The sequence below is a fragment of the Ceratotherium simum genome, chromosome 30 (assembly GCF_057802395.1).
Source record: "Ceratotherium simum simum isolate JZ-2026a chromosome 30, ASM5780239v1, whole genome shotgun sequence".
Taxonomy (NCBI): domain Eukaryota; kingdom Metazoa; phylum Chordata; class Mammalia; order Perissodactyla; family Rhinocerotidae; genus Ceratotherium; species Ceratotherium simum.
The window spans coordinates 15248312-15262681 of record NC_141929.1 but is presented as its reverse complement, the minus strand read 5'-3'; the positions used below and the strand labels follow the sequence as shown (position 1 = coordinate 15262681).

At 43.4% G+C, this 14370-nt stretch overlaps 1 protein-coding gene across 21 annotated transcripts in view; it reads left to right on the top strand.

Moving 5' to 3' along the window:
* The window catches only part of LOC147913103 (zinc finger protein 19-like), a 24723-nt gene extending 10353 nt beyond the window's left edge, over window positions 1–14370 (top strand). For 3 of the 21 annotated variants that reach the window (XM_087419973.1, XM_087419974.1, XM_087419975.1), the window contains 5 exons: window positions 3330–3492; window positions 6083–6147; window positions 8300–8426; window positions 8992–9105; window positions 12892–14370. In XM_087419973.1, the coding sequence (XP_087276099.1) occupies window positions 6115–6147; window positions 8300–8426; window positions 8992–9105; window positions 12892–13985 (1368 nt within the window). In that variant the 5' untranslated portion in view covers window positions 3330–3492; window positions 6083–6114 and the 3' untranslated portion in view covers window positions 13986–14370. The other 18 variants (XM_087419972.1, XM_087419979.1, XM_087419977.1 and 15 more) reach the window with 18 other exon arrangements.

The window sequence follows — 14370 nt, the reverse complement described above, 5'->3', positions numbered from 1 at the left end:
CTCCAATATTTTGTTAGATTTATACCTAAGTATTTCATGTCTTTTTGTGCTGTTGTAAATGTTACTATTTTTTAAAACTTACTAAATTGTATTGTATCATAGGAAATTTTATTGTTGGAAATTTCAGTTTCCAACAATTGATTTTTTTTGTACCCTGACTTTAATTCTGTGACCTTGTTAAACTCACTTATTAGTTCTAGGAGATTGTAGATTCTTTGGGATTTTCCATCTAGGCAATCATGCCCTCTGCAAATAGTAGCTGTTTAATTTCTTCCTTTCCAATCTGTATGCCTCTTATTTCTTTTTCTGGCCTTCTTGCACTTGCTTGGACTCCCACTATGATGTTGAATAGTAGTGGTAAGAGCGGACATACCTGCCTTGTTTGCAATGTTGGAGGGAAGGCATTCTGTTTATCACTATTAAGTATGTTTTCAGCTGCGAAGAGATAATCACATCAAATCCTATGTCGATATGGATACTGCAACAAAACAGTTTAACTGTACATTTTTTGGCAGCCAAGGCAAAAATGACTTTATGCATGAAACTTAAGTTCTACCATAACTAGAATCCATTTGCGGTTGGGTTTTTCAGAGAGCTGGGAGAATTTGATATTTTCCCCACCATTTTCAAGTCAGGAATAACAGCAAGTACGTCATGACCATATACTATATCCTGGGTCCCACAATCTTTCATTACTCATAATACAAGTTAAAAATAGATAACATAGGGGCCAGCCTGGTGGTGTAGCTGTTAAGTTTGCGTGCTCTGCTTTGGTGGCCTGGGGTTCGCCAGTTCAGATCCTGGGTGCGGACCTACACACTGCTCATCAAGCCGTGCTGAAGCGGTGTCCCACACAGAGCAACTAGAAAGATGTACCGCTATGACATATAACTATCTACTGGGGCTTTGGGGAGAAAAAGGAAAAAAGGAGGAAGATCGGCAACATGTTAGCTCAGGGCCAATCTTCCTCAAAAAAAAAAAAAAAAAGATAGCAGTTAGAGGGAGAGCTGGATATTCAGGCCATGAAGTAACCAGAAGGAGAGAAGGTGGCTCCCAATGGAATCTAAGGAAGGCCGAGGCTTTAAAATAATTATGTTTGATTATAGCGATCACCACAGATAAGAGGTATGAGTATACATTTTCTTAGAGGTGGTACAATAGACCAGCACTAATTAGCTGTTATTTATTAATCCTGAAGACTCACAGGGAGACTGTCTAGACACCTGGGAACAGAAATTACTCACTAACCATTTAAGCTAAAAGGATTTTGGGATGCCTAGGCTTTTCCCCATTCAAGGATGTCGGATTAGAGTCTTGGTCAGGGAAGCCCAGGTTGCAAAATCCTAGGATGAATTTATTTCTAAATATCAAAAAAAACAGCAATATGCAAAAAATATGACTATGCAGGAAATAAGCATGCTGTTTAACTTCTAATTCTCCCCACAGGTCACCTGCTACATAATCTAGATATAATTACCAAATGATTTGAAGAAAAAAAGACTTGCATAAAAATCAATAAAATATCATGGAGAAATGGGCACCTAAATTCACACCTTGCTAGGGAGCATCTGCCAATGCTCACTGTGGCCAGGGTTGAAGGGCGGCGCAGTGTGTAGTTGGCGTAAAGCACCTTAAAGTATAATTCAGATCACACAGCTGCTCTGCTCGGAGTGGCCATTCACCAGGGATCATTGAAACATTTCTTCTCACTGAGGTAGTCTATGTTTTTTGTTGAGAGTTTGTGCAGATTAGAAGTACAATGTCCCTCCCACCTCCCAGGAAAAAATCAAGCTCAGCCCACGTCTTGCCACTAAATAAACACATAGGTTTCCATCATTCTAAAGACTAATAAAATTACCAACAATAAAAACTCCTTTTTTTTGTTTTATGTCCAGATTTAAAGGACATTTATATGATGTAAATGTCCAGAATAGACAAGTCTGTAGAGTCAGCAAATAGATTGGTGGTTGTCTAGGATTGGAGCAAGGCCGGAATTGGGGTATATATTAATTTGCTGCTGCTGCTGTAACAGATTACCATGAACAGTGGCTTAAAACAACACAAACTTAATATCTTACAGTTGTAGAGGTCAGAAGTCCAAAACGGGTTTCACTAGACGAGATTCAAAGTGTTGGCTATGGAAAAAATCTGTTTCCTTGCCTTTTCCAGCTTCTAGAGGCCACCCACTTTTCTTGGCACATGGCTGCCTTCCTCCAGCTTCAAAGCCAGCAGCGTTGGTACAAGTTTCATGCTGTCATCTCTGTGGTTCTCTCTTCCCATGACCTCTTCCACTTTTAAGGACTCTTATGATTACATTGGGCCCACCTGGATAATCCAGAATAGTGTTATTTTAAAACCAGCTGATTAGCAACTTTAATGCTATCTGCAACCTTAATTCCTCTTTGTCATGTAACCTAACATACTCACAGGTTCTGGAGATTAGGACATAGACGTCTTTGAGGGGAACATTATTCTACCTATCACAGGGAAAATGGGGAGTGACTGCTGATGGTTATGGGGTTTCTTTTCGGGATGATGAAAATGTTCTAAAATTGATTGTGGTGATGGTTGCACAGTTCTGTGAAAATACCACAAACTACTGAATTGTGCACAGTAAATGGATGAATTGTATGGAATGTGAATTATATTTTAATAAAGCAAGTTTGTGTGTGTATTCAGTATTTCTTAAACCAAATTCTGTAATCTTCCTGCCTAAAACCAGCTCCTCTTCCTGAATTCCTGATCTCAGTTAATGACACCTTCATCTGTCAGGTCATCTGTACTTTATGGCTACCATAGATTGCTCCCCCTTCCTCATATCTCTTTTTCAAACATTTTTTTTTTTAATGTCCACTGTTTTCACTTCCTAAACAGTTCTTTAATGTATCCCTTCTCAGTCCTGGGCTTTCTTAATGTGACTGGATCTTTACCTTTAAGGAGGGCAGCTTTTTTGGTCCAACGACCACTTTGGCGGTGTAATGACACCCGTGGACCCCTCTGAAACCAATTAAAATACAGTTAAATAGTTTAAAAAATAAATTGGTAATACACTAATATACGTGCATCTTTACCAATGTGATGAAATGAAATGACAATATCTAAAGGTGAGCCTAATAACAAAGATGATAATTTCACTTAGAGATGAGAATAGCCTGTATTTTGAGATATCTGCATCAACTGTAAGGTGATATGAAAATATCTGTGATTTCTATTGGTGACAAAGTCACAGTGATGCTACCATGGTTTGCCACCAACACATAATTGAAAGAAATGCTAAATTTCGGTTAAAAAATTAGCGAAAACAACGATAAACTTTCTCTCCTATCAAGGCTTCTGAGGCACCTAGTTTAACAAGCCCCGCCCTGCGGAGTAAAGCCAGAGAACCATTGAGAGGCGCGCTCTGGCATCCTAGAGAGGGAGCACCTGAGTCTTGGGGGCGCGCCGACGTAGTGACGCATTTCCGGTCACGCCGCACGCTGCGCCTTCACTGAGGTGAGTGTTGGGTCTTGTTACCCAGGAGATTGCTAGGGACGTCTGTTCGCTCGTGCAGAATGCTGTCGTGTTCGTCCTTGATGCTGGGGTAGAGGGAGTCGGAGGCGGCCTGAGGGCCGGTCCCGCCCTCCCTTGGGCGCCTTTGCTCCCCCCAGCCTGCAGCGGCCTCTTGGCGAAATGGAGGCTGTGGAAGGAAAAGAGACGTACGGTGTGCCCGACGCAGGCACCAAGCCCCTCTGCTCGTTGGGCCAACAACTCCTTATTGAGCTGCTAAATGCCCGTGCCTTTCTAGATTCTCGGGATGCAGTTTTGAATGAGCTCCCGCCCTCAGGGAGCTTTCAGTCCTAATGGGAAAGTCACGTATTAGTCAAATCTGATCATTTCACTCCTTCTGCTTGTAACTGGGTAGCTGCGGCCTGTTGCTTTTAGGTGGAAGACCAAGTTCTTAATGTGCACAAGGACCTGTGTGGTTGGGTCTGTTGCAATTTCTTCTCTCTCGTTTTGCAGCACACTCCCTTTGGCTGTGCTACAATCTTCTTGGCCTGTCACTTCTAGAATGTGCTTTTTCATTTGCTGTTACTTTTGTAAAGATTTTCCTTTTAACCTAATTCTTTTTTTTTTTTTTTTTTTGTGCTGAGGAAAATTTGCTCTGAGCCAACATCTGTGCCAGTCTTCCTTTATTTTGTATGTGGGTTGCTGCCACACCATGGCTGACGAGTCTTGTAGGTCCACGTCCAGGATCCGAACCTGTGAACCCCGGCCGCCAAAGCAGAGTGTGTGGAACTTAACCACTAGGCCAAGGGGCCAGCCCCTTAATTCTTAAGTCTTCCCATCTTGGTGAGATTCTCATTGGCACTAAACACAATTGTGATCTTAAAGTTATTTATGAGAGTCTTTGATTAATGTGTGTCTTTCCTTTAGTCTAGACTAAGCTCCATGATGGAAGAAATCACACCTTTTTTCTCTCTCCACTGTATCTCACACTTGGCCTGGAATGAAATGCGTGTGGTAAATGTTTGTTGAAGGAAGAAAGCACAAATCAATGTATAATCTCAAACTGGGAGATGTGGAATACAGGAAAGGGAATACAGTGCTAATGGAGTGTGTAACATGGGGACCTGACCTGGGCTGGAGAGGATGATCTGAAGGATGGGCTGGCATTATCTAGGTGGAGAGAGGTCAGGCTGCTGGAGAGTATTGCAGGTGGAGAGGATCAGTTATCAAGGTCCTAAGAGTGGAGATGAGTGGCTCATACAGAGGCAACAGCAGGTACTAAGGTCCTGAATTGGCATAGTAGGGGAAACTGAAAGAAGGCCACTGTGGCTACACTGAGGGAAAGGAGGAGGACGACGCAGGAAATTACAGCGTGCAATGAGTTTCTTTAGGGAAGATGCTGCCTTTTTGGTAAAATATGGCTGGGTAACGAGTACAAAGTGTCTGTAGGGGATGATGTAATAGAGTAATAACTCAGACATTTTGGCATGTTGAGGTGGCCTTTCAGGGTCCATTGCTAGTAGTTTTGGTTATCACTGGGTCCTAAAATGGGGTGATAAAAAAGATGCCTGCCCCGGGGTCTAAAAAAAGGAAGACTGGGGCCGTCCCAGTGGCGCAGCGGTTAAGTGCGCACACTCTGCTTCGGTGGCCTGGGGTTTGCAGGTTCGGATCCTGGGCGCCCACCAATGCACTGCTTGTCAAGCCATGCTGTGGTGGCATCCCATATAAAGTAGAGGAAGTTGGGCACAGATGTTAGCCCAGGGCCAATCTTCCTCAGCAAAAAGAGGAGGATTTGCACTGGATGTTAGCTCAGGGCTGATCTTCCTCACCAAAAAAAAAAAAAAAAAAGAAGACTTATTCTGAGATTCTTTTTCTGAATTTTCTTGGCTTCTCATATCTATTTTTCCATCTTAGAATCACTTTATCAGGTTCTGCAAGAAGTTCTCTTGCAATTGTGACTGGTGGCAATTTAATGTAGTTATTAGAAGCATGGCCTTTGGGATCTGGCAGATCTGGTTTGGGATCCAAGTTCATCCACCAGCTGAGTGACCTTGGTAGAGAAAATTATTCTCTTAGCCTTGTTTTCTCTCATTTGGGGAAAAGAAAAGTTTCAGAGGATTATTGTGGGGACTGCATGAGAGGAGATATATATTTTTGATCCAAAAAGATATTTCTTTTTGTTTTTTTTTAATTTTTTATGTTTCTCAGTAAAATTGTACTTTTAAAAACAAAGGTCTAAGTTTCCTCTTGTTAGCTTTTACTTCAAGTTTTTTGGTGTCCTTTGCTTGTTTTGCTCTTAGTGTACTCGTGTTCGCCCTGTACTCGTGCCTTACCCAGGACAGGCAGCATTGCTTGATGTTGGTGAGCACAGGCTCTGGTGACCTAGGGCAAGTTATTTACCGTTTCAAAATCTGTTTCCTCAGAATTCAAACTTCCTGGTGTGGTGTGGATTAAAAGAGAAAATATTTATACATCACTTGCCCAGTGGCAGTTAGTAAGTGACTAGCTGCTATTGTTATTGGCAGGTTTGTTGGTTTAGAAGAGAACCTTTGACTGGGCCAGACTCACTCTTGGTTCTCTTTGCTTCTTCCCTCAGCCTCTGCCCTTCACTGAGAGGAAGCCCAGGTGATGGCAGCCATGCCCCGGAAAGCCTGGCACCAGGTGAGCTGTGGATCCCTCAGGTCAGCCTTTGAGAGATCTGATTTGAAGGAAATGGGGCATGAGAGGGATGATTCTGGCAAAAGTGTTAGAGCCAAACCAGTAGGAAGACACCTGTTGATTCTCTCCAGTTGGACTGGATGCTGGGTAAAATGCTGATGGTGAGGGCCTGAGCAGCCAGAAGCATAGCAAGCAATGGCTGGAAAGAGTGTCCTGGGAAGCAGAAGTACAGCCTCCTGCACTCTGAGGATCTCTGCTGAGCTGGAAGGTACCCAGTTTGGTAGTTCCCCCCACAGAGGGATCTGTGAGGATGAGGGACTCAGGTTAGTGGTGTAGGTATCCAGTGTCAGTGGCAGTGACTAAGATCATCAAGGTCGCAAGATTCTTGGGAATTGGGGGCAGAGGGACAGCAAGAAGAAGACAAGAAAAAGGGGGCTTATACCATTTATCCTCCTAAAGAAAGAAGTTTGGGCTTCAGAATCAGGGAAAATATATCCTCCTTGAGGTCAGTGCTGCTGGCTAAGGTGAGGCAGTGGGCTACGGTAGGAAAAATATGCGCTAGGACAGGACACCTGAAGTTAGGGATCCCATCAGGCCTCAGTGGCCTTGAGCCCATCACTTAACCTGTTTGCATCTTAGCTGACTTCATTTGTAAAGTGAACACTAAGTGCTGCAAAATGAGGATGAAGAAGTTGTGAGAGACCCAGCCATGCAGGCCCTTGTGCCTGTTAAGAACTTGGTCTTGGACCTAAAAGCAGCAGGCCGCAGCTACCCAGTTATGAGTGGAGTGAAGGACCTACAGGTTGTCATTTTAAATAGATCATTGTATGTGCTAGCAAAGGATGGATTCAGTGGCAGGACACCTGGAATTGGAGTTGTTTAAGTGTCCCCAGCTGTTGAACTAGTGTACTGATTGTACCATGGTGAAGAAGAGTCAGATTCCAGAAATATTTAGGCAGTAAATTGGTAGGATTTGATTACCGACTGTATGTCAGAAATGAGCAATGACTGGGGCAAGTTAGTCTAGGATGAATGTCAAATTTCTAGTAGAGGAGGCTGGGCTGAAGTTGGTACTATTAACTGAGGTAGGGAAACAAAATTGTCACTCACTGTGCCAATTAGTTTATATGAATTAGAAAGGGAGCCAGTTTTGGGGGAAGATGAGATTGGTATCAGATGGTGAGTCAGATGCGTTGGGTCCCCAGGCAGTGCCGGGACTAGTGGAAGTGGAGATCTGCAGACTGAGTTGAGGTATTGGAAGGTGGGAGGGTAGTCACTGCATGTTCAGGTAACCAAGTTTGATACCAAAGTCTGAGGAGTGAATAGAGGGTCTAAACCAGATGTTGGAGCTCCCTAGGAAGGTCGAGTTAGGGCTATCAGGGAGGGGAAAGTGTGGCTGTTGAAAAAACGTGAGGCTTAGTTGGCAGAAGCTATTACAGGTTGTCTTAGAGGTATAAAGAAAAGCATCTAAAACAGCTACCCCACAGCAATGTGATTCTAGAAGCATATTCTCCCAGGCATACCCATCAGGAAGCAGAATAGACTGCCCCAGGCAGCACTTAGCTCCCTCTGCTGGCCGTTCTTGAGCACAGACAGCACAGCCCTTTCTTTAAGCAACAGGTAGGGGATGGATGAGATGGGCTCATCAGGGCAAACCATGACTCTGTTCTTGTTTTGTGGGCTGGAGCTTTAGAGCAGAGGGAGCACATGTGGGGAGCCGATGGATTGGCTGGGCACTGGGGCAGTGAAGGGGGAGCAGGTAGGTCCTGAGATGCTACCTATGATGGGTATCTAGACAGATTGAAGCTAATTGTCCACTTGTAGGTATAACAATAAAAGACTGAAAGTATTTACCACATCAAAGAGATTTTTCTCTAGGAAGCTTAATTAATGGGAGACTTTCCAGCATTTTTGAAATGTTTTTATCATGTTTCATAACAGTAAATTTTATGTCTTAATGGAAGCTCTCCTGGTAGTGAGAGAAGTTCCAGGTTTTTGGTTGTAGAAATAGTCGTTTAATGATCTAACACCCAGTTGTTTCACCTTTTCTCATTAGCCATCTCTAATAGGACCCCTCCCTCCTGTTCCCTGTGCCCCACACTCTGGTCCTGAGTCAGAGTATTGGCTCTGGGGCAGCAGGAACCTCTTGTTTTAGAAGGTGGTGACCTTCAAGGACGTGGCTGTGTGCTTCACCCGGGCAGAATGGTCTGGCCTTTCTCCTGCACAGAGGGCCTTATACAGAAGTGTGATGCTGGAGAATTATGGGAACTTGACATCCCTGGGTAAGGCCATTTTCCTACTGGGACTCAGATCTATGTTTTCCCCTCTCCTTCCTTCTTTTCTCCTTATAGGCTGGGGGTGCAGTGTGGAGAAGGAGGGGTTCTCTCTGGTATCCTCCATTGCGCTGCTCCAGGGCCGAGGCCAAATGACCCACTTCAGAGTTTGCTGGGTAGGGAGGGGTCTTGGGTCATTTGGTCCCAATGTAGGGTATTGCTGTCCCCTGGTAAGAGTATGTCTCATCCTCCTAAGGGCTCTGCACAGTAAGGAATAAGTGGTTTCTTTTGCCAGAACTAAATTCTCAGCTTGTTGCCATCCCTGCATTGTCTAGGGAAGGGTGTGACCCTTTCCGTGTGTTTGCACATGTCTTGCAGGATCTTACAAACTGACCTCCTCTTAAGTAGGAAAAGGTCACAAATGCTCAGTTTCTTCTTCATCAAAATTTCCTTGGCTTTCTGCAGTCCTGAGCTCTCTTCTGTAGATCTTATTCTTACTGAGGCACTTGGGGTTTTCCTTCTTCTGACCCAGCAGACTAGGGCTGAAAGGTGCCATTTTCTCGCCCCTTTTCAGGATACCCAATTCCCAAACCTGCCCTGATCTCACTTGTGGAGGGAGGGGATCTGCCTTGGGGCTTGGAGGCACAGGATGACCCACCTGCAGAGAGGACCATAGACATCTGTAAAGGTAAGCAAGGCAGGTTTAGAACTGGCAGCTCTAGAGCTTTACAGAGCAGTGTATTTTAAAGTGAACGATGCTGGGAAGGGTTTAAATAAAAGAGATGATTTCTCCTAATAGGTAAAATATGAAACCTTTCTCACCAATTTTAACTCTTCTCGGATTTATTAGATCTTAATAGATCTCATATGCAGTTTTTGAATCCATCCCTCCTTTCTGAGTTTCAGCATTGCCTGCCTCAGTGGCCCTCCTTCCTTGGGGCGGGGTGGATTTATTCAGGAGCAGTTTTTTAGCACTTGCCATGGGCCAAGCTTTATTGAAGAAGCTCTGAAAGATACAAGTTATGGAGACAGATGTAAAGAGCTAAAAAAAAAAAAAAAAACACATGTTAAGTGCTGTTGTTGGTCTGTGGGAGCACGGCAGAAGGAGGGGTGAGCGGAATTCTATGTAGAAGCTCAAGTAACGCTCCTTTGGTGGCAGGCCACATGTTCCAAATTTGACAGATTACAATGGATTTCATGTGAAGAAAAAGAAGGAGATTTTTCTGGCCTGAGGAAGGGAGTAGAGGATCCAATAAATCATTGTGAAAAACTTTGCAGTTTAATCTGGAGGAGAATCACCTGGAAAGCATATTTAAAAATGGATGTTTCTGGAGCTCATCTGGAAGTATTATTCTGTCTTTTCTGGTAAGCAGTGCAAGAGCATGAGGCTTCGGACTCAAAGCCTAAGCAAGACTTCCTGTTCTTGACTTCTAGACTCTGCGGCTGGCAGAGTCTGCGGTGTGCCCTGACCCCCTTAACTTAGCCAGCAGTGTAGATGAATATAGTTGGTACGTCTTACCCACCCAGTCTCGTGTGGAAAATCTAGAATGCAGAGTTTGTGGTGGACCTGAGGGCTCTATCCTAAAGAACTTACAGCGTGGGAACCAGAGATGAAAGAGCAGGCAAAACAGCGTGGAGCAAGAGCAGTGGCCCTTGCCTCAGTGACGTAGGCCCATAGTTGTCTGTGTTTGTGAAATATTAACTCAACATGGTACGTCGTTTGATCGGCCTGAAGGAAATCGAAGGCATCAAGTCTTATTAAACTGTTACTATATATCAGGCATTGACTTGTGAATGAGGGAGTGAATTGAATAGAGGATGGTGGTACTGCAAACATGGAACGAGAATGAGTGTTTGGTGCTTGGATTGACCAGATCTCACCAAAATCAGCCATAAAAGGGGCTAATTGAGTCAGATAACATTGGGAAGTCATGACATAGGAGGAGCTTTTCAAATTCATACGAATTGAGATCTGAGCACAGAGTCTGAGGTTCCTTTAGAATATGAAAATGGATGGCTAGTGCAGGCCATTGAGAAGGCAAGTATAGAGTCTGAGATAAATGTCAGGTCTACAAGTAGAGATGCAAGTGTCCTCTACCAGAGTTTCAGCTGAAATGACCCCTAGAGAGAAAAAATGAGGGCTGAACTTAAATATTAAGTGATATTTAATTTTAGTGAGAGAGGGAAGAGAAAGTAGACAGGTAGAGGAGGGAACAGGGAAACTGAAGCCAGGGTAGATGGTTTGCAGAGAGGGAATAAAGGAGAGATGACAAAATTGAGACAGCACTTCAGCCTCATATTTTGGTAAGTTTAGAAATGAAAGAGGGGCTGGCCCGGTGGTGCAAGGGGTTAAGTGCTCGCGCTCCGCTGCAGCGGCCCGGGGTTTGCGGGTTTGGATCCTAAGCATGCACTGACGCACCGCTTGTTAAGCTGTGCTGTGGGGGCATCCCATATAAAGTAGAGGAAGATGGGCACGGATGTTAGCCCAGGGCCAGTCTTCCTCAGCAAAAAAGAGGAGGATTGGCATTGGATGTTAGCTCAGGGCTGGTCCTCCTCATAAAAAAAAAAAAGAAATGGAAGAAAATATAGTAAACAGTAGCAAATGTTTTTCAAACTCTTTTTGATTATGAGCCTCAGTAAGTATTACATTTTGCACCCGAACACTGTATATTCATATGTACTCTGAACGTGGAGCATCAGAAAACAGACTTTGCCCTTGGCATTGCAATGTATGTGAATCCTATTCTGTTCTATTCTAATATAGACTACTGTATTTCATTTTAAAAAGTCTTTGCAGTTACACACTGTCAGTTTCACAACTGATGTTTGAAAAACACTACTATAAGAAAAAATGGGATGTGAAAGGATGATTGTTAAGCCCCAGTGGATTGAGGATCTAAAGAAGGAGGTTGAAGATGCAGAAAAGGAATGATATAGCTGATAGAGCAGTATGTCAGGGGAAAGGAGGAGATGGCATTCGGGATGTTGGGAAGTGTGAGGTGTGGAGGGCGGCTTGGGATGAGAGGATGTGGACATGGACGGGAAGGAAGTTGAGGGCACTGCCTCTGGGCAGCTTTATTCTTTCAGCAGGAAGGAGGTGATGATGACTTGGAGAACTAGGAAGGTGGGGGTTGCTTGGAAGAACTGCTGTGGGGATACAGATCAAGATGAATGGCTGAGTATGGGGAAGGGAAAATAGGAGTGTTTTTGTTAGTGATTGTTCAGTCCTGATTTTATAACATTGAGCACCCTAGTAGCAAGAAAGAGGCAGGAAGAGAGAGAACAGACCACTAGGTTCTCAATTGTCTTGATCGCTCTTTCAGACTATTGGTTAACTTATTGATCTCTGCTTTCCTCCTGAGGGCCCTCACTCATTTAACTCACAAAGGATGAACTTGATTAACTAGCAGATGAGTCCCTGATAACCCAAATTAATGTTAAAACAAAATTAGTCCAACATTTTGTATAAAATGGATAGACTTTAACTTAGGTAAAATGTCATCCAGTCTTTTTTTTTTCGTTTTTTTTTTTTTAAATTTTTTGTTTATTGCAGTAACATTGGTTTATAACATTGTAAAAATTTCAGGTGTACATCATTATACTTCTATTTCTGCATAGATTACATCATGTTCACCACCAAAGTACTAATTACAACCCATCACCACACACGTGAATGTTATCCAGTCTTTAGGAATACAAATGCCATTTTCCAGGTGACTGTCTCCTTTTTGCTAAAATGAGAAGGAATACTCCGCAGTCTTGGTGTATCTAAGTAAACTGTGTTCTTCGCTTTCCAAACAGGCAGAGAGTCTAGGACAGTAGTTTCTGCATGTTTGAGGTTCAGACTTTTTGGAGAGTCTGATGACAAGACAGCAATTGCCAACAGTTTTAGGGTGTTCACTTGTCATCTGTGGACCTGCAGTTAAGAACCTCTGGGTGTGAGGTCCTCTAAGTGTTTCTGTGTTTCTTTTCTCTCTGTCTTGCCACAGCCTAGTGAGTGCTCCTAATGCTCAGTGTCTCCAGTCTTTGGGACATCTGCAGGGTATGAATTTTAAAAAGAAGAGCAGTTCATTCATAGCCTTTGCATTCTGACTCTTTTCTGTTTTACTTTCAGACTCTGAGTCTTGCCAGCCCCGATGTCACTACTTGCTCTTAGAGCCTTGCCTTCTTTGTATTTTGTAGGCTTGTAAATACCATAGGATCAAAAGATACTAGAACATACCAGGGAGAAGTTATTCAAATACAGAGTCTGGAAAAGCTTAGGAAGCAATCTGACGTGTGATGTGTACTGATACCCTGTTCCTCCTCGACTGTTCTCTGCCTAAGATATTTGGCACTTTCATTTTAATAGCCTTGTCTTGCTAGCAGCCTGATGTGGAGGTTGTAATAGTAATCTCTAAAAGCCCTGTAATTTGGATGCTCTTTTGTTTCCAGTATAATTCTTAAGTGACATTTGTGTATTCTATTATGTCAGATGCTGAGACCGACATTGACAATGAGTCCACATCAACACAGGGAATTCCTGAAGAAAGAGACGTGATATTGTCACGTGGTCCACAGAAGAGTGTTCTTCAGAGAACCAACTTCCTAGAAACATGTAAACTGGAGAAGCACCAGGAAATCCCCATAGTGAAAAATATTAGAGGAAGGGCTCCAAGAATCCACTGTGATAGGATACCCTTCAGATGTGAGGAGTGTGGGAGATGCTTCAGTTATTTTTCTTACTATATTAGACACCAGAGAATCCACACTGGGGAAAAACCTTTTGAGTGTAGTGAGTGTGGAAAAGCCTTTAATGGCAATTCTTCGTTAATTCGGCATCAGAGAATCCACACTGGAGAGAAACCCTATCAGTGTGAGGAATGTGGGAGAGCCTTTAATGATAATGCAAACCTGATCAGGCATCAGAGAATCCACAGTGGGGACAGACCCTATCTCTGCAAGCAGTGTGGAAATAGTTTCACCAGTAGTTCTGAATTTGTTATACATCAGAGAGTCCACACTGGGGAGAAACCTTATGAGTGTAACGAGTGTGGAAAGGCTTTTGTTCGTAATTCACCGCTACTTCGACATCAGAAAATCCACACTGGAGAGAAACCCTATGAATGTAATGAGTGTGGCAAAAGCTTCAGAAGGAATTCCCATCTTAGCCAACATCAGCGTATTCACACAGGGGAAAAGCCTTATTCTTGTAAAATATGTGGGCAAGCCTTCAATTTTCATACAAAACTAACTCGGCACCAGAGAGTCCACAGTAAGGAGAAACCCTTTGACTGTGTAGATTGTGGAAAAGCTTTTAGTGCTCAGGAACAATTGAAAAGGCATCTAAGAATCCATATTCAGGAGTCTTCCTATGTATGTGATAAGTGTGGAAAAGTCTTCACGAGCAAAAGAAATCTTCTTCAGCATCAAAGAATCCATGTTGGAGAGAAACCCTATGAGTGTGTCAGGTATGAAAAAACCTTTAGGACTTCTTCCCAGCTAGATCATGTCCACCCTGGAGAGAAGCCTATGCTGGACATTTGTCGTTTTGGGCTCCCAGAATTTTTTACCCCCTTTTACTGGTAATAGTACACTAAATTTCCTCTTGGATTCCGTCTTCTGCTTGGGAGTGGAATGTGTGACACAGGCCTGGCTCAGCTGCAGATTCCTTCCCCCAAGCCATTGCTGTTGGTTCAGGTGTCAGTAGGTGACCCAGGATGGTCCATTTAGAGTCCCAAGACTTGACAAGAGTTAACAGGAAGAAATACTCTTTTTCACTTGGTCTGAAAATTGAGAGGAACTCCTGCGTTCTTGTGGAGGCTGAGAACAGCACAGCAAAAGAGGGAGCAGAGTTGGAGGACAATCAAACCTTAAAGATTCTGCTTGAGCAATCACTTTAAACCATATCTGAAGCTAAAAATACACCTGGGTTTTAGAATTCCAGTAACCAATAAATTCTACTTTTGGTTTT